We start from the raw sequence: 25,713 nt of genomic DNA, 5'->3' as shown, positions 1-25,713 counted from the left end.
TCGTTTGTGGTATACATGTATGTATATTACATTGAGTAGAGTGGGAAAATTGACTACATGCATGTCTTGATGGTTGTGAGTGAACAAAGCTTGACTCTGTTAAGCTTGTATGTATGGATCAACCATTACTGAAAGGATAACCTCAACACAAGCCATCCAATTCGCCGACGTGCCTTGATTGCTTGACACCTTTATCAGCTCCAGCACGAGGCAGCCTTGATCAATTAATTACGCACGCATCCACAGGGAATGCAGCAACTTCAACATGTGCTAGGGTAGCGGCAGATAGCAAGATAGGCTGCCAGGATGATAGTCCTCTGCATCCTCCGATCGCCACTATTATATGCCTCTGCATACACGAAACCGCTTGGCGTTTTCTCCATGTAGGTACGAGTAATGAAAGGTAGCACCAGAGGTCGGCATTTGTTCCTGAGCATGGAAAGAACTTGGCTGTGTATAAGTACGAGGTAATAGTGTCTTGGTTGATGCCGCATGAGCCTACCGAGTCTTGATTCCATCCATCTTACAGCGCCCCTCTCTATACGGCACGACTCTACTCTACTCTACTCTACTCTACTCTACTCTACCCGCAACTCTTTGTAATCACTGACATCACGTCAGTCCATACTCCCAGTTAGCTTCTTCCCAATCTCTGCAGCAGCAGCAAGGTACTGTCCTTGGCAATACGCTACAGTACGATATACGCAAGGTTCTGGTGCCTTATCTCGCGCGGCTGTGCTAACTGAACCAACTTGTCAAAGTCAAGCCCCCGAGCCGCCCGATTCGACTCGCCTCTGACTCGCTCCTTTGGCTCCCTTTTCCCTGCCCGCTCGGAAGCGGCAGCGGCAGCCCATCGCCTTTGTGCAGCCCGGGGCCTTGATTCGCCCGCTGGTTCTCTTTTGGACCACGCGAGCTTGCAGCCATCTGCACTGTGCCTGATTCCCGGGTGCATGTACTCTCCTAGCACAAATTAGCGGAGAAAGGTACCCCGATTGTCAATGACAGCTGGAGTTGCAGCTCCGGATCCAGCACTGTCCAGCAACCACCAACGCCCACTGGCCCTCTCACAGACCAGCGACGCTCACACCAGCTCCACGCCTCCATATCGTCCTGGCTTCCGACTTACCGTCCAGCCGCCCCGCCTTGGCCTCCACCGGCGTCTTTTCAGGCGTGTCTGCAGACTGCAGGTGAGGTAGTGCTGCTGTTCGTTCGTGGGAGCAGGTAGCGGTACGAGCGAGCGGCCAGCTTAAGTAGCGAACCGCTGTGGCTGCTGTTAGTGGCTCCGGCTCCCAGCACCAGCACCAGCACGGAGTCCGGAATTGCTGCACCGGCGTTCCATCGTACTCCGTTGCCCATCAATTTACCTCCCCGTACCTGTACCTGTACTTTACCCACTGGCCACCGTACGTACTGCAGCACTACAGCACCACAGCACAGCCAAAACCTCGCCCGCCATCCCTGCTTAGCACCGCCTGTCCGTCTGTTGCTCTTTTTTTTCCTCATCCTGATCTCGACTCGACCTGTGTGTGCCCCCCCAGGCCAATTTGCGTCCTTGCAAACCACAGTCGTTGCTCGACATTTCTGCTGCCCGCCGCGCTGCCTCTGCCTCTTCTCTTGTCTTCCTTCATCTTTCGTCTCTCCCTCCCCCGCGCTGTCGCCGTCGCCCGTAGACCATGACTGCCGCCTCCCGATTCGCCCTCAATATGTATTAGAAGAATGTGTGAGTTCTGCCTTCTGTCGGCCAAGACTACCCCTACGTGACCCCAGTCTTGGCGGCCGGCAACTGACGTCTCACAGCGCTCTCCGAGATTCGAAATGTCGTGTATGTCCTCCAGCAAGGCACGAGATGCCTCTCTCATGCCTCATTTTTGCTCCCCTTGGCCGTCGCCGTCGCCTGTCGACTCACTGGCCTCGTTCCGGCTGTCGTTGTCGCTGCTGTCGTCGCCAGTCTGCTTGCCATTGGCGTTGTTTTGCCTTGTTCTCCGCTCCATTTCCCCGAATTGCATCCTCACCCAAACGATACGCCTGCGATCCCACCATCTGTCACCAACACTGCTTTGCTTTGTTGCTCTCACTGCCGCATCGTTGTCCCTCTCACCAGTCGCCATCTTCTCTTCTTCGTCTTCTCCTATCCCCTCTGCTGCCGCCGCGTATGGATCGCCTACTGACCCTCTGCTGCCAGGCTTCTCTTCAGTAATCCGGTCTGGGGTGGTGCCACCACCGTGCCCACCACCATCATCAGAAACATTACCGCGCTCTCCGTGCGTTGCGCCCGTTCCCCTGTCCTCCAGTCTCTCTAGTCACCATGGCCAAGTACCGCTGACAGTGTTGGACCCCATAGAGTCAGATAGCATACGAGGAGCGCATCGACAGCAACATCACCACCTTGACCACCACTAACGCCGATACCCTCAATGGAGTTATTCAAGGTCTTTTATACGTTCCCGACATCGCTCGAATGCCGTCCTGTGATGCCCAGCAGTACGACTTCATCCCCAGAAATGTTACTCGCCGCGCCAACCTCCCCCCTACCAACTACAACCTCATCGCCCTTGCTCCTTGGTTTAGCATAGACTGCACCGAGGCCTACCTCGCCGCCGCCCGCGCCGACCCTATCCGCGCCTTCATCTTCTACAAGCCAAACAACTCCTCCAACAAGCCCCAGGATGTCCAATCACCCGTCTGGAACCTCGACGATGACGGCGCCTGGAGGAAGCAGAATCAGTATCCCGTCTTTGCCGTCTCGGGACTCGAGGGCCAAAAAATGATGACTCAGCTCAGCCTTTACTCAGGAACCGTCAACCAGATTCCCCATGGCCAAGAGATATCGCAGCTGTATGGGCCCAACCCGAAGGACTATGTTCGAATATGGACTGAGTTGAACATGAAGAATCCTACCAACATCCCGGCTCTGTGGATATTCTTCCTCATCGTCATTGGCGCCTTACTCGCCATCATCGGCGGCATCTCACTCACCATGCACCTGATACAGAGGCGTCGCCGCATATCGTTAAAACGTCGTGTTATATCTGGCGAGGTTGATCTCGAGGCCATGGGTATCAAGAGGCTCACCGTCCCGACGACCTTTGTCCAGGGGTTTCCGCTTTTCACTTATAACCAAGACCCAGACTCACTCAGTGGCCCGCCGACTCCCTCTTCTCCGGGTATGCGTGGTACATCTCGTTCTGGAAAACCCTCAAGGAGAACCCACCGACACGACCGAAATGCCCCCAGTGATATCGTATCTCCCAGTGAGCATAGCGTCCGCAGTACACGAAGCGTTCGGAGTAAAAGGTCAAGTATAACAGGGTCCGATACCACCGCCACAAATTTCCAACCAAAGTGCCACATTTGTCTCGATCGTTTCGAACATCGCGTCACCATCATCAAAGAACTGCCCTGCGGCCACATCTTTCATCCCGACTGTATAGACGAATTCTTGCTCGAAAATAGCTCACTATGTCCAATGTGCAAGCATTGCATGTTACCCCCCGGGTACTGCCCTCCCATTACCAACGGAATGGTCCGCCGTGAACGGGCCCTGCGGAAATTGCGAGGAAGGATAGATTTGGATTATTCGTCCATGGAATCTGGCGAGAACAAACTCAAAGGCTGGGGAAGGAAAATCTTCAGTTCGGGCAGTCATGCAACTACCCCCGACGTGCCGTTGACGCCGGTCAAGAATAGCAAACAGGGTAAAGATCCCAATGTTAAGAAGACGCCGACATCTTCCGAACAAACTGTTACAGATACGGAAGCCATCAGAGAAATACCGTCGACGACGCCATCTGGGACAACGATTATGGACGTATCCGAATCCGAAGACGATGCCATTAGAGAGACAACCCCTGCGACAACCCCCGCGGCGCCGCAGATTCCAGCGCCCACAACGCGGGCCAAGCGCAAGCCCCAGCCTCGTGCCTTGAGGCTGCTACCAACGGCTACCGAAGGTGTTGAGTTGGTAGTGACACATCCCTCAGGGGGCCACAGTCCTTCGTCGTTTGCTCGCGAGCGCATGCGAGAGATTGCGAGCCAGAACGCGCCATTTGATGACCCTGACGTGAGGCGTCCCAAATGTGAGTCGACCATTTCCCCGTTTCCTCTCGAGACCTTGACCGAATCCTGACTAACTCTGATATTCAAGGGCGTCGTGTTGTTTCGAGCGTATTTCCTGGATTCGTGTAGCCTGCGCCTCTTTGATTCTCTCTTCTTTGATGACACCTTTTTTTACTCTAAGGAAATAGCATGGCGTCGGCGTTTTTCTCTCCATTGGATTTCTCTCTCCGGTTGGCCTTGTTTTCAACTTTTTTCTTTTCGGCATTCTCAGAGTTCGGTGAATTCAAAGCGCGCTTGACCACAGTTGGGAGGAAGGGTTAGGGCGGGCTTTTCTATGACAAGCATGTTTGGCGCGATGATGGCTGCGGCAAAGACATTTCCCGATTTACGATGCAAATGTGCACTCTTCATCTAGACTTCGTCGTAAGGAAGAACGGCGCGCGATATATATAAAGAGGCTCTTGAGTAGCTGCTATCTAGTACGTTGTAATACTGGGGCTCTCTGGGAAGGATTCAGGGGGGCGTTTTTTGGGCCGGGCGTTTTTTGTTATTCACGAGGAATTTATCCCTGGATGGTTGCTTGGTGGTCTGGTGGTGGCCACTTTTACATGAAAAAGTTGTCATATCTGAGGCGGATATGGGAGGGTTATATATACGTAGTGTATTCATTCATATGAGGCTGTGGTGCCTCATCTTCTTCCCGTTATATCTTACAAGACATATATATATATGCACTGCTAGTGAATTTGGTTCTATGCTGATTTACTTGTGAACCTCACGTAGACGAGCAAAATGATCCATTATATCCATCATTGCATTCATTGAATCCTATTATGTTGAGGCTACTTCAGAGAAAACAGATGGAGATCGAGAAATAAAAAATCCAGCTGTGACACAGGTTATAAGGTGGTGATAGAAATCGTGGATGTTGTTTCCGCGCCCATAATCATAAAAATGTTTGAATAATTCTCCGTGTCTAATTATACATGACCAAAAGTATTCCGGTGAATATACTTTCCTCTCAAAAAGGGAACAAGCTTTTTTAAAAAAGACCCTTTTGAATCCTTGATAGAAGGGCTGGTATTGATACTCTCATGCTCGAGGCCCTTTGCCGTGGCAATAGGGGTATGCAACATTATCTTGGCATGGCTCCTTAACTCCATCGTGCTGACCAGAGGTAGCCTGGGGTCCTCTGCTTGGTATAAAGTCGAACTTGGTGGTTTGCCATGTGTCTTCTCGAGATACCTGCTTCTCGAGGTGCTTGCAATTCGTAAGCGAGATTGAGAGAGAGAGAGAGGCGGGAATAATATGGGGTCTATCCAAATGCCCAGCTTCATAGGAAGACTGGCATGTTGGCCATGATGATATGATTAAGCCTCCATCTTGACATTATCCTTATCTGTAGTGTCGTCCTTGCTCTCATCCCCCCCTTTCTGTTCTTCAGAATCGGATGTCATGCTGGTATCGCCATCGCCGCTGGGCTCCTCCTTGACCTTCTTCGCCACGACATCTTCCTCAAGATCGTCTTCTGCTTCGCGCTTTGAGCTAACACTCTCAGCGCCGGGACTCTTCGCCCGCTCCGAGGAGGGCTTGCTGGCTTCGTCTTGGGGCTCTGCCGTGGACGATTCGTCTTTTTCGTCGACGTGTTTCCGGCCAACGGCGGCTTCGAGGTCGATGCCCTGCATCTCGACACCATCCTCGCCCATGACACTTGTCGTCTCGGATTGAGGGCCCGTATCACCAACACCGATTTCATCCGGCCCTCTCGCGTGCGGAGCTTCCTCATCTTCCTCCTCTTCTTCATCATCCATGGGATGGTCATCTGAAGCTGAACCCCCACGCCCACCCTCGACCATCATGTCGTGAGACTTGGTGAGTTGGCTGACTGGGACGATACCGGCCCTCTGCTCTTGCCTAAGCAGCTCGCCTTGGGTGACACCCCTAGAATGCCCCATGGATGGCACACCGTTGATGCTGACGGAAACAGTTTCTATGCTGCCCACCCCATTAGGACCATCGATTGTCTCAGTGCTCTCGCTATGAATCTGCGCCGCCGGTGGCTCGGTAGGGGTGGTCTCTGGTGGCGTGCTTCTCCTGATGAGCCAAGGAATGGGCGTTAGCAGTGCCCCTCCAAGGGCTTCATCTGAACCAACTGCCACTGCTGTGGGGTTAGCCCAAGAGACAGCCATGGCAGGGTCATTGGGTTCGTCCCCGTTGAGCTGAATCGAGGACATATCTGGAATCGGAGGCGGTAGCGGGTATGTATCTGTTCCTGAAGTCACGGCCGCGACTCTATCCAACGCGTGAAGATAGGACGGTAGAGCCTTGTAATGTGCGCGCGGGTATAGAATGAGCTCGGCGATCCTCTGGATTGTATGCGGCGGATATGATTTAAAGCTGCCAATGTGGTTCTTGATTTCGTCGACCATGTCTGCTAGCTGTTTCGGCAGCACGCCGGGTTCTTGAGCCTGCGATGGGGATTGCGACGGTGGTTGTTGAGCAGATGTGGATGGTTCTGTGCCGGCCGCGGATGGCGGCTGCTCGTCTATGGGCGCATTCTCTTTATTGGCGTCGTCGGAAAACGGCTCGGCGGGCGATGAGGATGATGAAGAGAGAAGTCGTGTGTCCAAGAAGCGAGAGCGCGGCACGGGAGGTGGCAGCTTGGGTATGGGGAATTCATTGCGTGCGATCTGGAGGATTCAGGGCTTCTCGTTAGCAATCCTATTTGATTGATAGGCTACCATGCTTCCTGATGATTCTACCGCATGATAAGCAAACGTACCTTGTCTAGCCGCACGAGGATATCGTCGCGCAAGGCCGGCCACGCCTCTCTATAAAGAAGCAATCAGTTAGCAGAGCTGCGAAAAGAACTGGTTGGAACGGGCTGAAATGCAATGATGCGCCACGTACGAAGATGGAAGCTCTCCGGCGGCGGTCTTGCTAAGCAAGTCATTGTCGCTGTCCACTTCCATGAGCAAAAGTCGTGCGTTTCGGGGCACGCGACGCCTGTCTGGTGGTGGTGATGATTTCAAGAGGCGTTGGCGCAGATGCAGGCCGTCGTCTGGCTTGGTACCGCTAGGTAGATGCAAGTCGGGAGTACGTACCGAGTATGATCTTTGGTGGGGGTTATGCCTTAAAGCGAGCCTCAGCTACGGAGCTACGCCTCTAATTCGCCCATGGTGACGGCTGTTGCATGGGGAGCACTGCTGACACAGGCAGAGACGACCCCTACAAGGGTACCAGACTGCTGGGTTTGATGCTGATGCTGATGCTGACCACCACAATATTTGGGCGGCATCTTTTCATCATCGCAAATCAAAATCTAGGCATGATGCAAATTCTCAAGAGATACATCTACTTAGAATGTGAAATCATACTTCATTCAATGCTAATGCTACTGATTGCCATGTGACTATTTCTCCCCAGTCATGTGGCCAACACATTCTTGTCCTTAATAGGAGCGTTGAACCCGGATCGTCGTCATTTACACCATTCATACCACACAGCCCAAAGTCAGAAGTAAGTGATATCCTCCAAAGCAAATATTGGGTACGCCAAACAAGCATACAGCCAAGGAACATTCACGTATATGTGTTCAAGTCGCATCTCTAAAAGCTACTGGCTTTCTAATCTCACCAGTGGCGCCAATTCTGCCCAGCTTAAATCCAGGGGTTTCGTTGACATGTTTTTCTGTCTTCGGGCTTTTAGATCCATAGTATTCCACTTCAGTTCTCACCTTATGATGAGTGAGTGGCGGTTGCACAGTGGTACTCTAGTCAGAGGTATATCTGCTCGCGAGTCTGGGTGCCATGAGTCGTTGCGCTTGCAACGCTTGGTTGAGAATCAAGGTTGAGCAACCAAGATTCCTTGAGCATGCGTCCTGTATTGTGGAATCAACATTAACATCGGTCTAGAATTTCATGTGCCAAATCTACCCTCTTCTGTGGAGTTGATTTGGTCAGTTGAAGCCTCATCCTGTGCGGTGCATTCGTTGGTAACTTTAGCGTTTATAGCTGGGCTGTCGTTTTTTATCTCAACATTGTCCTCTGGCTTGATATCAGAATGTGAGATGGCATCCTCTGCGTCCACTCCATGATTTAGCTTCGGAATGCCATACTTCTGGAGGAGAGTATTTGCTCTGTCAGTAAGAGCATCCGTCTGTTTCAGTTTTGTGTTTGCATTCTCCTTTTTCAACTGTGCGCGATCCCAGGCGCATTGAGGGTCGACAACGGAGGAGTAGATTTCCTTGGTAGTGACATTAACTCCCTCTAAGGTAGCGCGAGCATTTTTTATCATTTGAAATGCTTCCGCCATAATAGCCTGTGCTTCTGTCAAGTCTGCTTTCGCTGAGTCGATGGCGGCGTTCTTCTCGTTGATGATGGACGTTGCCCGATCCATCTCTGCTCTCGCATGCTTGGCCAGGTCGGCGGCTTCTTTTTGGAAGGTCCAGATTTCCAGGGTGCGAAAACGCGGTCGATCTGATCACATACATGAGCTCTCTGCTCCTTCCAGTCCAACTGCCCAACGTCTAGTATGTCGGAACTCGTGACTGATCCAAGAAATAGTAGAGGAGTGGGATCCCAGGACCTGGAACCGTACAGATAAAGGTGATGAGGGTAGATATTGTATCCGACTCCGTTGTTGTACAGTATTTTGACAGATCGGTAGAGCTGGCTTTTGATTCCCTGTATCTCCCTGTAGGAGAGGTGCATAAAGCGGGCTTCTTTCTCGAACGGAATCAAATCACGGGGTGGGTATTTGATGGTGTAGGATCGAGTAACGAGGGGCGTGGTCTCTAAGCTCAGGGATGCTGCGAATGATCTTGAGGATATCGAGGTGCCTGTTGAAGGATTCATCGTCTTGCACGTCGGAAATGATTTGTTCGCGCCACCGACGAGAAGGGCCGCGACGAGCGCGAGCCTTTAACCGTTTGCGAGGGCCCTCCTTGGGCTGGCCCTCTTTGAGTTCTTGTACGCGACGAGGTATGGCATGTAGTGGCGCAGAGGAAGGGTCGGCATCATGAATCTCTGTCGTGGATGGTATCAGCTGAGCGCTCGCCATGGCAACGAGCGAAGCAGGAAATGAATCTGGGTAGGGAGCGCATATGGCGAAGTTATGAAGATGCTGGTGAATGATGTCCGTTTGCGCCGAACCGAGTTTGGGCTAGTGTTTTTGCCTGTGGAGGGAAATGCGTAGTTGCGCAAAGGAAAACTGAACTGTGCTACCAATGACACAGAAGCTTCGCTAGTGCCCGTAGGAATGATCCACCAGACTGTTCCATTGCAAAAACAAGGACCTCGGGGGAAAGAGGCGAAGCAGGGGGCGGACGTATGGGGTGGCATCGCCTCACAATAATTGTTCTATTGGCAAACTAATTAATGCACATGTGAAGTTTGTTCAAAATATAGGTACCTTTAATTAGCATATGGCCATGGGAACAAAGAGAAAAAGAAAGGCATGTATAAACAAGCCATGTACCAAAGCATATCATATGTTCTTTGTAGGGAGAACTCATACACCGCGACCTGACCTAGTTGCAGGACACACTCGTAGTAATCCAGGGAAATGTATGCCTCTTCCGTACCTACTGTACAACCACCGTTTGATGCGGGTCAACTGGGAGGTAAGCCATCAACCAATCAATTCAATCATACGGAGTACATCAGCAAGGAGGGGCAGAATTCACTGAATCTGACGTGCACTGATTTGGGTTCTTTTGGTAAGAGATCACCGGGGTATCATACACTCTCCACCGCATGATTGGATAGTTCCGTTATGAGCACTACGATACGTTCAAGGGGGAACTCTACCCTGGTCGCCCTTCACCCTGCCTAATACAATATTCATATCCACTCCCGCGCATAATACTGGGTCGACGCGTCCATGTCCGACCAACAACAAGAAATCGGATTAGACCGAAAAATAAGGTCGAACCCAGCAGAGCTAGGAAGGAAAGTGTCACTGAGCAAGAAAACGGGCATGGGCACAATGGGCAAATGAGCAACTGGTCTGCAAAAACTCCGAGAGCGGAAAGTGACCAGATACACACACCTACGCATTTGCGCAGTAAGAGCACTGATGCGAAGACTCTAGCGTAGTTAGTTTGTGCGTGTAGAGTATTTTTGTGTGCTCGCTGTTATTTTCTTCTGTCTCGGTAATTTTGCAGACCCCTTGATGAGATACAACGAGCATTATCACTATACCTAAGGTAGGTGCTACTAAATGTGTGTATCAGCCGGATTTGTATGCCAATAGAACATCTCTTCCGTGCAGTCTGGTTTTAGGCACCCAGCATCCCACCACAGCGAATGCTGACTGACGTAGTGTGTTTGCCTGCTTCGCAGCCGTCTTCGAAATGGTTTGCCGTCTCCGTTATCACCGTACAAATGCCTGCATGTACCCAGGTGCTTTCTTCTGCACACTAAATTTCCACGGAACGCAAGAGTGCTAGCTAGCAAGTACCCTCTTTCATTATTTGCTTGAGTATCTGTTACTATTGATAACCTATAAAAAAGAAACTTTCGTATTGCTACAATGGTTATATTTCTCTATTCAGAGTTTCTGGTATTGTTATTCTGCAACTGATGTAGGTAGTTAAAAATTTATGACATGGGCCACTAGATGGCAGAGTTTAGGTACTGGCGAACATTTCCCTTCCGTTTCAATGTTGAACCTGATGAAGAGGATTTGCCAGGCTGGAGCCATTTAATCTAATGTATTGAAGCAAATCCTAGCGTAACTATATCAACGGCGAATGGATAGACTCCCATTATGGTCTGCTGGCTGCTTCAAGATTCGACAGTCCTTTCGTTATGTCGATGGAAGTTCCATGGCTGCAAAGTATGTAAAAAGGAAATCAATGGTATTTCTATGATGCAGCTGTTTTTTCTACCAAGAGATGATCTTTTCAAAGGTGGGCCCCTATATGAGTGCTTTTAACATCAAATATAGACGTTTCTCTCTATTTACTATGGCACTGATGAAAGAATTCCTTCAACTATCCTACAGCCCTGAGAAAGTTGGTGATATTCTTATCAAGAATTTTTGAGAAAATATGCCCCATATGAAGGGCTTCGATACCCTCCCTGGTCAAAGCCTGCCTCGTGTGATATAAGTGCTCCAAAGAAACGGCGAATTTGATGATCTCTGAAAGTGGTGAGGATGAACTGAATTAAATTAATGCAACTACGCCGAGACTTGCAGGAAAACTCCAATCCATCGTCTGAATTGGCAATCTCACTTCCTATGTCCTAATTCAATAGTGATGAGGCCAGACGCCGGAAGGAGTGGCGATATAAGCCGATACTAGATAAAAAAAAGATATAGCTGCAGATACTAGAAAAAAGTAGACATAGTTGCGAATACAGGCAGAAACATCGGCGATAGAAGCAGATACAAGAAAAACGTTCGCGATAATAGAAGATACTTATGAAAAATGGCTACATATATTAAAGATGCTGTGTAATGCATTGGGCATTCATGTGCTACTCCCATCAGGCTCTGATCCTACAGCCTGATGCCGGTTTATTAACCAGTGACAGCCGCGCCCACTGCTTGTACTTCCCCTCTCAAGGATGAGCTCTCAGATGAATGCTTTTATCATCAAGACAATATGGATTCGCAAAGCACAAATTCCTCTTTATTTAATATGACAACAGTGGAAGAATTCCTTCGGCCACCCCATGGCCCGGAAGAATTCGGCCATGTTTTGGTCAGTATTTTCGAGGATATTCACATAAACCACGATTCGGACAACATTCTTCAGAGTGGTCAAAACCATAGTGCAGACAACACTTCTGAGAATAGCCAAAATCATGATACAACCAACAGTCATTACTCGCCGCTTGCCGAGTTTATTCACCATTGGACGGAATTTGACGTTCACAGAATATCTCTGGATCCGCTCATTACAAACTGCCTCTCAATGCCATGTGAGGTGAGGTGGGAGCCGCAGGTTCCCACCTTTTCCCGTGTCATCTATAGCGAGCGGCAGCTTGAGGCTTTATATCTGCAGACACTCATCACTCGGGTCAATATTGCTCTTGATAAGGCAATCCCATCAACAGAAGACCGAATCGCCATCGTCATAGGACCTGGAGCCTTTGAAAACGTCTCTCCCGAGGCCACTGCGAAAACGCTCATACCAGACTGGATAGTCGTTCAAGGCAAGTTTGACATCGGTTTAGACGCCGATGCGCTGCCGATTCTAAAGGACCTCGCGGCGAAACGGAAGATACTTGCTGTTGGCGATACCAAGTTGGTCCGGCAACGGGACCGTAAACCCAAGGTCCTTTACACGAATGCGTGCCATCGCGACTTCTTGCGTCAGGTCCAAGATTATTGCCCTCAACTTGTATACACGTTTTGGCTTTATTTTGTCCAACGAGGAGCTGGGTAGTGGCAAAATTCGAGCGCGCGCAGGAATCAAGCCCTCGTAAACCTAACCAGAGGGGATTGCGTTCAAATGGCGCACAACAGCTTATCCCCGGCCTGGGCTCTCAAGGATCTGATGTCCCGGCTCCAACAGACCGGGACGATGATCTCCGGAGCCGGGACGATGATCCTCCCCGAACGCCGGGCACCGATGACCCATATCTGCCGGATCAGCTGCCACCGTTCGCAACGCCGGCCCCCGTTCCGTCTAAGCGACTGTATTCAACCAGCCCCGAAGCAAGCCCTATCGCTGCCGGCCAGAGAAGGTATCAAGGGGGCCATAGACACTCAAACAGTGATGCGAGTAATAGTGGCTCCCACCAGACTCCCAGCGATCCGGCATCATCGTCTCAAGGCCATAGCGGATACGCTCCATCGGATAGAGACGTTGATGTGGGAGCTATACACATACGAAGCTTTGATATGATGGGTTGGGAGGAAGATAATTTTGACATGATGGATTGGGGGGAAGAGAAAAGGGAGAGTCCCTACAGGGCTCTCTTTATGTTCGTAATGTGGGTTCGTGCATTTAAACAGAGTGGGGATACTCTTGAAATTTGATGAGCCGAGGCTTTCTATAACATTTCTTTGTAATAGAGACGTTTGCATCGTTTAGGTATCGTTGCTTCCCCATTTATAGGGTTTACAATAATGGAGCTTCCATTGGTATCAAGAGAGGGAAGATAGGACAGTTGAACCAAAAGGCCTGGACTCAAATACCTGCTATCGAGCAACCCATGTCACAAATTTGTAACTACCTTACATAAGTGGTGGATGAGTGATGATATCAGAAACTAGGTACTGATAGAGAAATATAGCTTTAGTAGCAGATACTAGAAGAATATAGTAATAGTAGCAGATGCTGATTAAAATATCGGTAATAGTAGGAAGTAGTGATAGTAGCAGATATTAAAATTCACTAAATATTGATCTGTGATGAGGAAATAAAAGGGTTCCCTCCGCATTCTGTTCCGACACTTAAACCTCATGCAATCGCTGGGATGCTGGCTAGCATTTCCCGGAACGGAACTGTACGTAGGCTCAACCCTTCACTAAGGCATACACAAAAAGGCCAGAAGCTTATTAGCTAGTGATTCGTAAAATCCCTGCATCTATTAAGAGCTATATCAAGGGCTGATCGAATACTCAGCCATCATCGCAAATCCATCTATCCCTTTGACTTCTCCGAAAGTTCAGTACCACAGTCCCACCATTACCAATCTCATAAAACGTCTATTCCAACCGACTCAACTTCTTATCCTCAATCGTCATCAGACGACAGCCTCAGAGATCAAATTTAGCCTCCCTATACAGCCACTTGGCCGGATCAAACACAACCTCAAAGCTCGTCGCATCAAACGCTCCAATCGCGCAGCTCAAGTCATGAAAGCCTTCCAGTCCCGTCACAGGCAAATCTTGCTCCGCGTCCGTCTCCTCGTGGAGATCCCACCCGCCAGATGGCTGGCCGTTTCTCGTAAAGAAAATGTCGACGCGAGGATGGTGAGTGCCCGTTGGGGTAAACGTCATGCCAATGCCATAGGTCTCGCCCACACGATACTCGTTCGTAAAGTCTTTACCTCCCCAGCGGTCATTGATATACTTGTGACCGTCATCTCCATGGACAGCCAGACTGCCGCGATGCCATCCCGGTAGACGGAAAGACGGGTAGGGAAGGGCAGTGAAGCCCAACGCGAGGTTGATAGTGCGGCTGTCCTTCCGAATCTTGACCTCATAGTAAATTGTCTTTGGCTGATTCGTAATTGAGGGGTCGTGCTCGTTGACCACGTAGAGAGGAGGATAGCCAATGATGCAGCGGTCGGGGCTCTTCTTGGCCGTGCTACCTTCCCAGTGACCCGGGGCAAGCCATTTTAAGGTGCCACTAAAGCCCGTTGGTTCCATGAGTCGGATGTTGTTGGATTGCAAAGCCTGCTTGCCGGACGGGTCGAGCGTCAGGGACGGCGTGGAGAGCGGATACTGTTGGCACCACTCCTCACCAGCCTCTGCTTCCGCTTCAGTCGCGTTGTTGGCATATGACGCGTCATGACCACTGAATAATGGGGGAGGCGGCGGGAACAAAGAGGTATCCGGGACGGCGGTCTGCCAGTCGTGTGCCGCGCTAGACTGAGCGGCATAGGGATCTGATGGAGGTGCAATCCAATCACCCTTGGCAGCAGATGGTGGCGGTCCTGGAGGCGGCGCATAGTCTCCCTGCTGATGAGAAGGAGGTGGTCCAGGAGGAGGGGCATAATCGTTATGCTGATGAGATGGAGGTGGTCCAACAGGAGGAGCATAGTCATTGTGCTGATGCGAAGGCGGCGGGCCTGGTGGAGGAGCATAATCACCATGCTGCTGTTGCTGACGCCCCGGAGGAGGCCCAGCCGGCGGCGCATAGTCTTCCTGTTGCCGTTTCCCAGGAGGTGGTCCCGGAGGAGGAGCGAAGTCTTGATGCTGCTGTTGCTGATACGGCTGCTGATATGACGGCTGCTGCTGTTGCTGCTGATACTGCGGCTGGCCCTGGCTCTGGTATCCCGACGGGCCTCCCGCTCCCCCAGCCAATCCATTCTGCGGCGCACTATACCGACTCGTCTTCACATCCGGCCTGCCCTCGAGATTCTGCACCGGCCTGGGTGGAGGATCATTGGTCCTTTCATTTTGACCGCCAAAACACATTGCTGACAGTTCCGTTTGTATCTGTGATGCTTCACTAGAGTGCGAGAAAGGAGAAATAAAGAAATGGTCAAGTTAGTCGAACCGTCTTCTTTTGCGGCTTTATAGTCGTCTCGTGTCACAAAGAAATTGAAGATGGAAAGGATAAAAAGCCACACCCAGACTTGAATGCAAAGAGGAAAAAGGATGGACTGGACGGCTAAACAAAAGGCGAGAGCGGAGGGCAATTAAAGTCGTTCCGTGACGTCTCTCGCATGTGGCTGTGCTGCTGCTGGCTGGTCCCTGCCTTTAGCCCATTTCTGGCAAACCCCGGGGAGGCGCTAGTTCTGCTGCTTAAATAGTGGGTTCAATTTTACACGGAAACACCTGGCGACGAATCGAATTATACAGGGCTGTACACCACGGGTGGCCTCAAAAGCATTTGGAATGCCTCGCTTGCACAGCCCAGTCAGTGGGTGAACTCACAGGCAATATTACGCTTTACGCGTCATCAATGAATACGCTTCACAGAGGATATACTCTATCAGATTGCGCAAAATACGCCATATATTACCAAGGCGTGCGTTTGGATGTGCCACACGGCTGTACTAAAATAAGATATTGATGCTAATGTACTTCTGGCCAAACTCTTTCCAAACTGTTCTCAAAGCCATCTCACCAATGGCTTGCTTCACCTTTCAAAGGTCAAGCACATAAGAGGGGTATCGTGAAAGAGAGGAATCGCCAATAGCCGTCGTCATCGGCGCAGCGACTAGCTGCCCCACGAGTTTGCATCGGCCTCGGATGGGTAGAAAAAGGCGACAACGCCAATAATGCAATAAACTGCACAAAGCAGGGCTCCTTCGAGGTAGTTGCTTCGGCCATCCAAAACAAGAAAGTTGACCATAAAGGTCGACACAAAGAGACACACCGTCTCAAAGAGGGTAAAGTACAGTGTCATTTCTTTGTCCATGATCCAGCCCAAGATAACGACCAAGGGCGTGACAAAGATGGCAATCTGGATGGAGCTGCCAATGGCAACACCGATAGCCAGATCCATCTTGTTCTTCATCGCCACAGTCACCGCAGTAACGTGCTCCGCCGCATTACCCACAATGGGTAGGACGATGAGACCGATAAAGATTTCGCCGACGCTCGACGTGGCGACGACGTCTTCGATGGAACCAATGAGAAACTCAGCACATGCCGCGACAAGACCGGTTGTAACAAGTAGAAGAATAATGGCTGCCGTCTGGGTGAGGTGTTCTTCATCTTCTTCCCCTTCAGAGCCGTTCGCCGTCAAGGCGGTCAAGGGCACTTGGGCTGGCAACATGGCGCCGGGAGGTCGGATTTGATGGTTGAGCCTATCGGGAAGGGAGTTGGTACGTCGAATTCCGTAACGAACACGAGGAACAGGACCCCCGACGGCAGCTAAAACATCCTCCTCGGGCTTCTGGACAAAGACAGTGGGTGCCAGGTTCTTGACAGACATGACGCGTAGAGCAGGGAATGGCCGCTTAGACGCCTCGTTGCCACTATCCGCAACTGGATCGTTGGGGATAGCAAAGTCGACACGGCGAGGTTCTCCTTCTCCACGAGGATTCTGCGAATTCTGTTCCGGTCGTTCAGTGATTGCCTGCTGAGCATCGCCCTCTGCATCACGATGGCGGTGACGACGGTGCTTCTTGTACTTCTTGCGCATGTGTCGAATGCTAGGCCTTCTGTGCCTGTGAGACCTCTCTTCGTCCTCAACAGCCTCTTCATTTGTCTCGGTAGATCCAAGTCGGGGGAACTGTGGACGAGAAGAAGTTTCTGAAGACTCTTCTTGGGGACTAGTAGTTGTGGTACCAAAGGATGAAGTCCTAGTAGGTTGCAAATCGCTGGTTTCCACGGAGGCAACAGACGACTTTCTTCTGCGTCCATGACGAAGGACCTTCCTCATGGCACGGCGAACTGTATCCCGAGAGTGACTGGAGTCGTCCGAATCCGAGCTATGAGACGAGCTGGAGTCTGAGCTTGAAGAATCCAGCCAAGCTGCAGCGGGGCCCGGAACGGACTCGGCATCGACGATATTCTGAGGAGTCGACTCATATAGATATGCGTGCGATTTCAGCTGGAATAGGAGATAGATGACATAGACCAGTAACAGAATCTGCTTTTTGTTAGAAACTGGTGGAAGCTGTGTGTGAAATAGGAAATCCAACTTACAACGCTAGTGCCGCGGCTAATCTTGAGCGATTCGCGGTCGGCCAAGTTAGGATCGTTAAAGGAGGCGTGAAAAGCCGTCTGATAGCAAGTTAGCGAGCGGTCAAAGAGAGAAAACACGGGTTTGTGCGACAAGGGAACATACAGGCAAGACAAGACTGATGACACTCAAACTGAGAAGACAGGCACTCATTTGAGTAACAGTGCTGTTGTAGACTTGCTCTCGGAAGCGTAGTCCACCAAGGAAGAAGCCCATGCCCAAAATGAGCAGCAGGTTGGCCAGGATGGAACCCAGGAGAGACGCTTGGACAATACGGATTTCATCCTTGACCAGAGCAATGATGAAGATGATTAATTCCACAGCGTTTCCAAACGTCACATTAAGCAAGGCGCCAAGGGCGTCGCCCATCTTAAGGGCCACGGACTCGGTCGCGAAGCTGAGAAGGCCAGCGAGGGGGATCACGGCGATACAGTTCATGGCAAAGACGATGCCACTATTAATGCCATTGATGTTGGCAAGAATGATGCCGAGCGGCACAAAGACCAGCAAGACATTGAACCAGCTGTGGGTGAGGACCAGCCAGAAGGATCTACGGAATTCCTCGACAAAGGTACGCTTTTTCTTTTCGTCACCATTGTCGTTGTCATTCTCGAAACTAGCTGTATCGGGGGTCGTGGAGGCGTTTGCTTCTGCTTCCTTGGTCCCTAAGATAGACCCCTGCCTCTCATCTTGCGAGGATGGCGCTGACAAGCGCTTCTTGGCGGATGCCGGCTTGAGGAAGTTGGCATCTGGGATTTTGTTGACGATGCTGGGCGCATCAGGGCTGAGGGGAGACACGGCAGCGCCATTGCGGCTGTTGGAGGTCTGGTTGGTTGGATTGGATGTTGCTGCGGTTGTAGCAGTTGCTGCGACGGGCTCGTTCAAGGGCGGCAGGTCGCGAAGCTCAGTATCCGGCCGATCGGAGAGTCCATAAGCTACGGGCTGTACATCAGAGCCTTTGGTAGCTATATCAGGGTCGGATGAGGCCTTCTTCATCGAACAGGTATTGAGTTTCAGAGCAGACAAGTGTAAACAAACAAATAAGCAGAACTTGTTGAAGAGAGAGAAAGGGAGGGAGGGAAACCCAAGAATGAAATGGGAAGGGAAGTGTAAATCCCCTGGCAAGAGAGGAGGGAAGCACGATCCCTTTTAAGCTGGAAAGAGGCGGGCTGTGACTGAAGTGTGAGATAAACGGGGAATGTGGATGACGCTGTGTGGACAAGGGGAAGAGACGCCACGATACCGGATTCCCCAGCTACAATGGACAGCTAGTGGACGTGTTGCAGTGCCTGTGCTAGCCTAATCACGGCCTAACCACCGGCTTTTGGCCACTAAGTTGACTCTTTGCGCCACTCGAGACAACAATAGTGTACTTGTAGCACCAATTTAGAGTTCTATGTACTGCAGCGCCGCTTGCTAACGGCATTGCTATTTACTACCAACACCAACAACTCTCGTCAGTGTCATCTAGCCACCACCAACATCCTCAATCCCAACCGACGTGCTGTGCTGTGCTGTGCTGTCACATATTAACACATCAATACCAGCAAAACGCGCCACACGGTCCCTATCTTGGTTTTTAAGCTTAGTGGGGAGGGCAAGGCGGTGGGCTGGCCAAGTCCCACCATAGCGCCCAATCAGTGCCCGTCGTCCAGCGCTGGAGCTACATCATCGAAGGCCCGCCGTCATGAGCTAACAGCAAACCAGCAGGCGTTGCGTGCAAAGCATCCAATTGATGATACAATCAATACACGGCGCGCGTCTGCAATCGAAACAGTTACTCGATATGACGGCCATCCGCAGCTTCAATTGATGCTCGCATAGCGTCATGTTTGTACGAGTACGAAGCTGCGGTAACACATAGCCACTGAAACAAAAGAAGAAAAACATCTTGATCCCTTGCACAACGAAGCCGATTCCCGAGACAGACCTGCCCGCGACAGGGGCTCAGACAAAGGCAGATACACCACCACACATACCATCCCCACGCGCAAACACATTTGATAGATCATTATCCCGTACCAAGCATATACTTGAGTTCTCTAGGCATACAAGTATGGAGTACACAAAGACAGACAAACTCTGCAAATTACCCCTATGCAAACAACCCAAAACAGACCTAACTTCCCGAATCTTTTGGAATCTTCCCATCGCCAAGACCTACATGACTATCCCATGTCAGCCCATCCCCACACAAAGAAAGGTCGTTCAAGCTTACTCGGTTCGAGTAGCACGAGCACAGTAGCATCACAACACAGCTGACCCACGCGCCAGCAAACGTTCTCCCAGTTACCCCTGAATTAAGAACAAAGAAAAATCAATACTAGTATCCAGTTGTATGTATCTCGGGAGAAGGAGCCGTGGTTTGCTCAGCCCTCCAGACCTATTGTTCAAACAAGGTTACGCGTCAGTCCCGGGAAATAAATCTCCGCCATCCCACGCTTCCCTCGCACTCCAAAGGAATAATGCGAAATCGCCGCCGCCTCGGAACACGGAATATACATCAATACCTACCTACATTCGTACTCGTTCAACACGTCCGTCCCCCCAAAGCGGGCAATTCCATGCGAGCCACAAAACACGTGCCCGCCGGCAATAAACCGCCCCTGTCATGTTCCGCTAACATTAGTTTCACCAGCTTCGCCACAACCTCATCGCACATATTCTCCAATCAGCTTCAATCTTGGCAAAGCTTCAGCCACAACTCATCCGTCATGATTCCCTCGATGAATTATGACGTTTATCACTTTTAGGCCTCCCGTCTCTCGGTGAATCTGAAATCGCCGTGCTTCCTTTCACCTATTCAGATCTTTAATTCACATAGGCTCACGATGACGGTATCCTGATAAAGACGCGATACCGTGAAACAAACTGCGAGGCTGATGATCTCACTCAATGCGGAATGCATGCAGTCTCGGGCCCTCTTCATTCTCGGTGAGTGCAGTAGTGAAACAGAGGACTCGGCATCTCTGATCCGTCGAATGCATTCATTACACAGATAATGTACTCGTAGTATATATATAGCAAAAAGTCAGACATGTATTAAACAAGATATACAGCAGCGCAAAAGCCAAAGATAGTAGTATTACAATCACGTAAAATGCATCACAGCAAACTCCGGCCAATACAACAAACCACGGAGAATGGAGAATCTATAACCGCCATGTCTTACAAAATGGCCATCACGTAGGCAAGGTAGGCAAGTAGAACAAGCAAGCAAGGAAAAACTTCATCTCGCGCACGGAAAAAAAAAATTCCTCATATTCTTTCTTCTCTCTGCTCTCCCTTCGCAAAAAAAAAAAAAAAAAAACACATGTCTTTCCACCTAAATGCGCACGCAGCCTTGTCATAAATGGACTCCGCTCAATGTCCTGCCAAAATGCCCAACACAAAAGAAAAGAAAACAGAAAACAGGTACAAATACATAACACTTCAGGTATACCGAAACAACAATCCCAACACACTGGATCAGCTTTCTACCAGTTTTGAAAGAGAAAAGGAGAAAAGGAGAAAAAATAATGTACCCCGGTCTTTCTGATACCACATCACGAAATCCCACTCCCAGATCTAGTCGAGGCGTCTGTGTGTATTTGCTTTCATAACAGCCACCACATGAGCGCAATATACGATTTGCAAGATCATGCTAGACGAAATACAATACAAAGGAAAGTCGAGAAAAGAAAAAGAAAATTTTTGCCAAATAAAGGCATGCCATGGCTCCCCCATCCAGCGCAGCAATAGTAGGCCGTAATAGGGCGAAAACTACTTTGACCAGTGTTGATAAAACGGGAGTTATTAAATAGGCTGAATGATATCTGCTTTGCTTTGCGCGCTTTGATGATTACAACTTGATGTTGGCAAAATACGGCGATGCCTCCTGTATGGAAATGAAAAATAAGATAATAACAAGGCCACCAAATCGTGCCCTGTCGAATCCTTGGAGCCGGAGCTACCAGAAAATGCCGAGATATCGAACCTTCTGGTTTGCTCCGGCGCGAATTCGTAATTCTTTTTGCCCTTTTGTTTCTCAGGCCATCCGTTATCGCTCATCTCCGCCTCGGGCTTTGCCTCGTCTCCTGAAAAAGTCCATGACACGCTTAGCAGCTCCACTGCTTCCCTCGTGGCCACGATAGTCTCCCTGATCGTAGGCATCCGTGAATCGCTTATGGCTCTTTTGCAGCACTCCTCTGCCAGTACCAATTGCTCGCCCGTCAAAGCCCTCGGACTGAGTGTATCCGTACTGGTACGGTCCCTGCCGAGCTCCCGCGGGGGGTTGGCGCATGTCGACTGAAGTCTCGGAAGAACTGTTGAGATGCGTACCCTGTTGCAGATATTGGGGGATCGCATTTGGTCGCCTGTCCGCAGGGGCCAGGTTGTGATTCTGGCTCTGGATAGGCGGGGTAGACACAGCTGCATCGAGTGGCTGGCCATCGTAGGCGTTGTCGAAGAAAGGTGTGCTGCCTCCGTGGGATGTGACAATTCGTCCTAGGTCAGCAGTGCGAGGGTTTTGAATGGGCAAGTCTTGCTCGGAAGGATGGGCGCTTCCATAATCCTTGGAAGCACCAAGAGACTTGAGAGAGAAGGATGCGGGAAGAAGCGAGAAGCGCCGGCGCTCCTTTTTGTCGATGGAGTCCTGAGAGCCGTTGATGCTGCCGCTCGCTTTCTTTCCAAGACCAAGAGTAAAGGAACGACGAGATGCCTTGGAATCGATCGAAGGTCGCGAACGAGGCTCCTCTCCCGCAGCCATGCCCGAATTGGCCATGCTGATGGGGGGATACTTCTTGGCCTTTTCGTTGGGCTGCTCCGTCTTCTTTCCCTTGCGCCCAAACATCGATCCGCTGCGGCCCAAAAGCTTGGAGCCGATTTCTCCTATCGTGTTGGACCTCTTGTGTCCCTTTCCATCACTGCTCTTAGGCTCATGAAAGCCTGACATCCGCGCAAACTTGGGGGGAACGTTGGTGCTAGTTCGCCCTAGAGCGTCATCCTCATTGGCATTGGAAGGCTGCTGAATGCGGCCTTGGACGTTGGTATCTGCGATGGTAGGGGGAACAGGTTGACCATAGTTGCCTCCAGACTGTAAGCCAAGAGAAGTGGCAGACTGCATAGAGTTGCCAGTACGGGGACGAGCGGTCGCCACGGGAACACCAATGGCATAATTGTTGTCGGTAGCCGCACGAACGTCCCGCACAGGGCGTGTTGGCTGAGGAATTCCGCTTGTCTGCGCCGTAGCTGGCCCCCTCTTTGACTGTGGTCGTCTGTCGTCCAGCGATAAATCTTCTGTCTCGTGGTGGTGTCGAGAAGTTGGCCGAACCTGATGCCTGGACATTTCCTCGGAGCCACCACGTTGCGTCTGAGTGACGGGCGCAACGTATTCGACCTGGACGGTACGGCGCTTGGCGTCCTTGGATGTGCGCTGGGTAGTTTCGGGAGGAGAGTCGATCTTGCCGTGTGTCTTTGCCAGACCACCCACAACAGCGGACTGGGGAGACTTTTGCTTCGGCGCTTCGCGAACAGAGGCGCTCCTCGTAACCATGGGAGCCTCGGCATAGTCTGAGCCCGTGGCGCTGACACTTTGGACTTCGGATGGCGAAGTGGTCGAGCTTGTGATGAACTCGACAACGTGAGCATACTCGCTCAGCCAGCTGTGGCGGGCCACCTCGAACAAATCAGCTCGCTTTCTCGGGTTCGGTACGAGAATTCGCCTCAAGAGATCTCGAGCATGAGGTGTAACGTATTCGGGGAATGTGAGTGGCGTCGAGACAATGTACTTGTACAGAAGGTTGATATTATCGCCTTCTGGGTTAGCAGGATCGTCGTCGAAAGGCAGATAGCCAGCAAGCATGGCATACTATTTGTTCAAAGACTCATTAGCGACCTGAGACGGAAAAAAAAAATTGCAAGAATTTGAGACTTTGACACTTACCAAAATGACACCGCAGCTCCACACATCAACCTTTCTTCCGGTATACAGCGAATCGCTCACCACAAGCTCGGGCGCAGCATAGCAAGGGCTTCCACAGCTCGTCTGCATCAAATCGCCTTTGCGCATACCGTTGGGCTTCACCTTGTCGATACCCAGCCTCTTGACATATTCACGGTCCGACAGATTAAGCTCTTCCTCCTCGGTCAACTCGTCGTGGGGGTCAAATGTGTTGGCAAAGCCAAAGTCAGTGATGATGATGTTTCGGTTGCGATCCAGGAGCAAGTTTTCCAGCTTGAGGTCACGATGAACGATGCCCTTCTTGTGGAGGTAGCCTACTCCGGAGACCAACTGGGAGAAGAGACGGCGTGCTGAGTTGTCTTTCAAATAACGATGATTCAAGATGTAATCAAAGAGCTCGCCTCCAGATGCATACTCGAGAATAATGCCAATGTATCTATCGGTTTCAACCATGTCTATCAATCGCACAATGTTGGGGTGGTGAATGCCGCGGAGAATGGTGACTTCGCGCTTAATCTTGGCCAGCCGCGACGGGTTATGGCCAACGGTATCTCGTTTGATAAGTTTGATGGCAACCTGTAAATTTCGTTAGCATTGCCCAGCTTCTCAAAGACGCCCTTGCCAGGTACTGCAGGTGACGGGAACAAGCAAAACTCACCTGCACGTTGCTATCCTGCTTCCATCCCAGCTTTACTTTGCCAAACTCTCCCTCACCAATGGTATTTCCCAAGATAAAGTCGCCAAACTTGGTGGTTGCCTTGTTGTTGCGACTATGGTCGTGTCGGCTTCGGCCACCTCGTCGCTCCTCGGAGCCTGCATTCATGGATACAACGGGGGGAGGTGCCGCTGGATCGTCGTCGTGGTGGGATGAGTTGTGGTAGGCGGCGCTTTGGCCGTTTGCCTCTTCGCCGTTGGAAATGACCCGGTTGAGGCTTTCGCTGGCCTCACGCGAGGGCTTGGAGTTTGTTGCTGTCTGATGAGTGCGGATGGGGATGGGGATGGAAGAGTGAGCTTCGGCGGCATGGCTGGCCCGAGTGCTGGCGGGCTGGGCTGAGGCCGAATCCTGCGGCATGTGGTAACTCTGAGCCCTCTTGCTCCTGGCCTGGTCGGCGGCGCCGTTTGTGTCACCGCGAGAGGCGATCCGCGAGCCATCGGGCTGGGCACGGCGCGGTGAATTGTTCATCTTGTCGCTCGAGTGGGCGGGATTGTTGGACGAGGTTCGTGGAGGGGCGACGGGCGCAGTCGACAGGCGGTCAGCCCTCGAGTGCTGGTCGGCCGCACGAGTCGCGCTGGTGGGAATGCGGGAGTTTACTGGAGCGCTGGTGTCGGATGCAACGGCGGCGCCTGGGCCGCTGGACTTGCGAGAGGGAGGACGCCTGGACGATGGTGGTGTTGATGCGCTCTGGGCATTGTGGATTTCCCGATTGGGGGAAGAGTGCGTCTGCGTGTACTGGCGGTTGGAGGTTGGCAGAGAAGACGACAACGCGGTTGGCTGGTGAGGAGGGGCCGTTTGGAGAGCAGCCGACGACATCCTTCCCGCGTTGCTACGCGTGATGGCCGGCCCACTAGGGGTCAGTTCGACGGATCGCTGCGGAGCCGGCGAGAGCAGCTGAGAGAGAGAGAGACGCCGGCGTTGCTTTGTTGTGAGGCCGTTGTCGATGTTTTGTTGAATCCGAGAGACGGGCAGCGGATGATAATGAAGCCCGTGTATGAACGATTGGAGATGGCCCGATGTACAATCTTGAACTCGCTCGTCAGTAAAACAAAGAAGAAAAAAGGATGGTCCAGCGGCATGCAACCTCGCAAGAGCACGCAGCGGACGCTTGAGCCTCAGCAGCAGTAGCGGCTGGATGGTGTTGAATTAGAGAGGAGGATCGGAGAGTGAAAACGGGTCAAGAGCCAGACGGCGGCTACTAATCCGCGAGGTGCCGTGCTAGAGAAAAATAAGGGCGGGCCAAAGAAATTGAGGACGAACAAAGGCGAAAGAAGCGCGTGTTGTAAGCGTGAGGAGCGCCAAACGAAGCAATTGCGATGGGCACTAATATTTCATGGCCCGTTTCGACGACGACGGAAGACGAACTTGGGGGTTTCTTTTTTCCTTCTTCTGGCGGTTGTTTCACAGACGAACGTCGTGGTCCAGCAGATGGCAGAAAAGCGAGTCCCCTGAGTGGGCAGGCCGTTCGGACGCGCGCAGGGCCAAGGGGGCAGCTGACAGGGTTGTGCAAAGTAGTGTAGCAGTAGGGCAGGATGAGCTCGGATTGGGTGCCTGTTTGGTCCTTGAATGTCCCCGTCTGTGGCCCCGATGAATGGAGCTGGAGAGATTGAACAAGGCGAAGATGTTTTGGAGTTGTTGAGCAGTGCCGAAGGCCTACCTACAGTACTGTAGCTTTAG

General features: G+C 51.3%; 9 protein-coding genes across 9 annotated transcripts; 3 read left to right on the top strand and 6 right to left on the bottom strand.

Moving 5' to 3' along the window:
* Positions 1-1,058: 1,058 nt before the first annotated feature.
* On the bottom strand, positions 1,059-1,760 carry M431DRAFT_439496 (hypothetical protein). Its single transcript, XM_024915188.1, has one exon. The coding sequence runs from the start codon at positions 1,501-1,503 to the stop codon at positions 1,165-1,167; it is 339 nt and encodes a 112-aa protein (XP_024774912.1). The 5' UTR covers positions 1,504-1,760; the 3' UTR covers positions 1,059-1,164.
* A 55-nt stretch (positions 1,761-1,815) lies between these two features.
* Positions 1,816-4,185, top strand: M431DRAFT_5799 (hypothetical protein; the record flags this gene model as incomplete). The annotated part of the gene is made up of 4 exons (XM_024921513.1): positions 1,816-2,150; positions 2,183-2,261; positions 2,342-4,076; positions 4,145-4,185. 4 exons carry the CDS (start codon positions 1,816-1,818, stop codon positions 4,183-4,185), a joined length of 2,190 nt encoding a protein of 729 aa, XP_024774911.1.
* Positions 4,186-5,426: 1,241 nt separating this feature from the next.
* On the bottom strand, positions 5,427-7,028 carry M431DRAFT_5798 (hypothetical protein; the record flags this gene model as incomplete). Its single annotated transcript, XM_024921512.1, has 3 exons — positions 5,427-6,746; positions 6,839-6,887; positions 6,967-7,028. 3 exons carry the CDS (start codon positions 7,026-7,028, stop codon positions 5,427-5,429), a joined length of 1,431 nt encoding a protein of 476 aa, XP_024774910.1.
* A 946-nt stretch (positions 7,029-7,974) lies between these two features.
* On the bottom strand, positions 7,975-9,117 carry M431DRAFT_495447 (hypothetical protein; the record flags this gene model as incomplete). Its single annotated transcript, XM_024917359.1, has 3 exons — positions 7,975-8,486; positions 8,543-8,779; positions 8,838-9,117. The coding sequence occupies 3 exons, from the start codon at positions 9,115-9,117 to the stop codon at positions 7,975-7,977; spliced, it is 1,029 nt and encodes a 342-aa protein (XP_024774909.1).
* A 2,587-nt stretch (positions 9,118-11,704) lies between these two features.
* M431DRAFT_5796 (hypothetical protein) lies at positions 11,705-13,050 on the top strand (the record flags this gene model as incomplete). The annotated part of the gene is made up of 2 exons (XM_024921511.1): positions 11,705-12,409; positions 12,478-13,050. 2 exons carry the CDS (start codon positions 11,705-11,707, stop codon positions 13,048-13,050), a joined length of 1,278 nt encoding a protein of 425 aa, XP_024774908.1.
* Positions 13,051-13,773: 723 nt separating this feature from the next.
* Positions 13,774-15,159, bottom strand: M431DRAFT_495445 (hypothetical protein; the record flags this gene model as incomplete). Its single annotated transcript, XM_024917358.1, has 1 exon — positions 13,774-15,159. The coding sequence occupies one exon, from the start codon at positions 15,157-15,159 to the stop codon at positions 13,774-13,776; it is 1,386 nt and encodes a 461-aa protein (XP_024774907.1).
* A 748-nt stretch (positions 15,160-15,907) lies between these two features.
* On the bottom strand, positions 15,908-18,376 carry M431DRAFT_495444 (hypothetical protein; the record flags this gene model as incomplete). The annotated part of the gene is made up of 3 exons (XM_024917357.1): positions 15,908-17,287; positions 17,344-17,421; positions 17,486-18,376. The coding sequence occupies 3 exons, from the start codon at positions 18,374-18,376 to the stop codon at positions 15,908-15,910; spliced, it is 2,349 nt and encodes a 782-aa protein (XP_024774906.1).
* Positions 18,377-19,718: 1,342 nt separating this feature from the next.
* M431DRAFT_439414 (hypothetical protein) lies at positions 19,719-20,165 on the top strand. The gene has a single exon (XM_024915187.1). The coding sequence runs from the start codon at positions 19,846-19,848 to the stop codon at positions 20,131-20,133; it is 288 nt and encodes a 95-aa protein (XP_024774905.1). The 5' UTR covers positions 19,719-19,845; the 3' UTR covers positions 20,134-20,165.
* Positions 20,166-21,262: 1,097 nt separating this feature from the next.
* Positions 21,263-25,110, bottom strand: M431DRAFT_439378 (hypothetical protein). The gene is made up of 3 exons (XM_024915186.1): positions 23,980-25,110; positions 23,304-23,897; positions 21,263-23,228 (listed from the first exon to the last, which is right to left on the bottom strand). Exons 1-3 carry the CDS (start codon positions 24,850-24,852, stop codon positions 21,420-21,422), a joined length of 3,276 nt encoding a protein of 1,091 aa, XP_024774904.1. The 5' UTR covers positions 24,853-25,110; the 3' UTR covers positions 21,263-21,419.
* Between the last annotated feature and the right edge of the window lie 603 nt (positions 25,111-25,713).

This window comes from Trichoderma harzianum (genome assembly GCF_003025095.1).
Source record: "Trichoderma harzianum CBS 226.95 unplaced genomic scaffold M431scaffold_6, whole genome shotgun sequence".
Lineage (NCBI taxonomy): Eukaryota > Fungi > Ascomycota > Sordariomycetes > Hypocreales > Hypocreaceae > Trichoderma > Trichoderma harzianum.
Note: the sequence above shows the minus strand (reverse complement) of the source record. Positions and strands in the feature narration are given on the sequence as shown.

Bases quoted from the DNA above. Each gene is read 5' to 3' on its own strand.
- M431DRAFT_439496 (XM_024915188.1), bottom strand. From the start codon at position 1,503: ATGAGGAAAAAAAAGAGCAACAGACGGACAGGCGGTGCTAAGCAGGGA.
- M431DRAFT_439414 (XM_024915187.1), top strand. From the start codon at position 19,846: ATGCGAAATCGCCGCCGCCTCGGAACACGGAATATACATCAATACCTA.
- M431DRAFT_439378 (XM_024915186.1), bottom strand. From the start codon at position 24,852: ATGTCGTCGGCTGCTCTCCAAACGGCCCCTCCTCACCAGCCAACCGCG. The intron at 23,898-23,979 runs GTGAGTTTTGCT...CGAAATTTACAG, and splicing joins AGCAGGATAGCAACGTGCAG to GTTGCCATCAAACTTATCAA. The intron at 23,229-23,303 runs GTAAGTGTCAAA...TTGAACAAATAG, and splicing joins GGAGCTGCGGTGTCATTTTG to TATGCCATGCTTGCTGGCTA.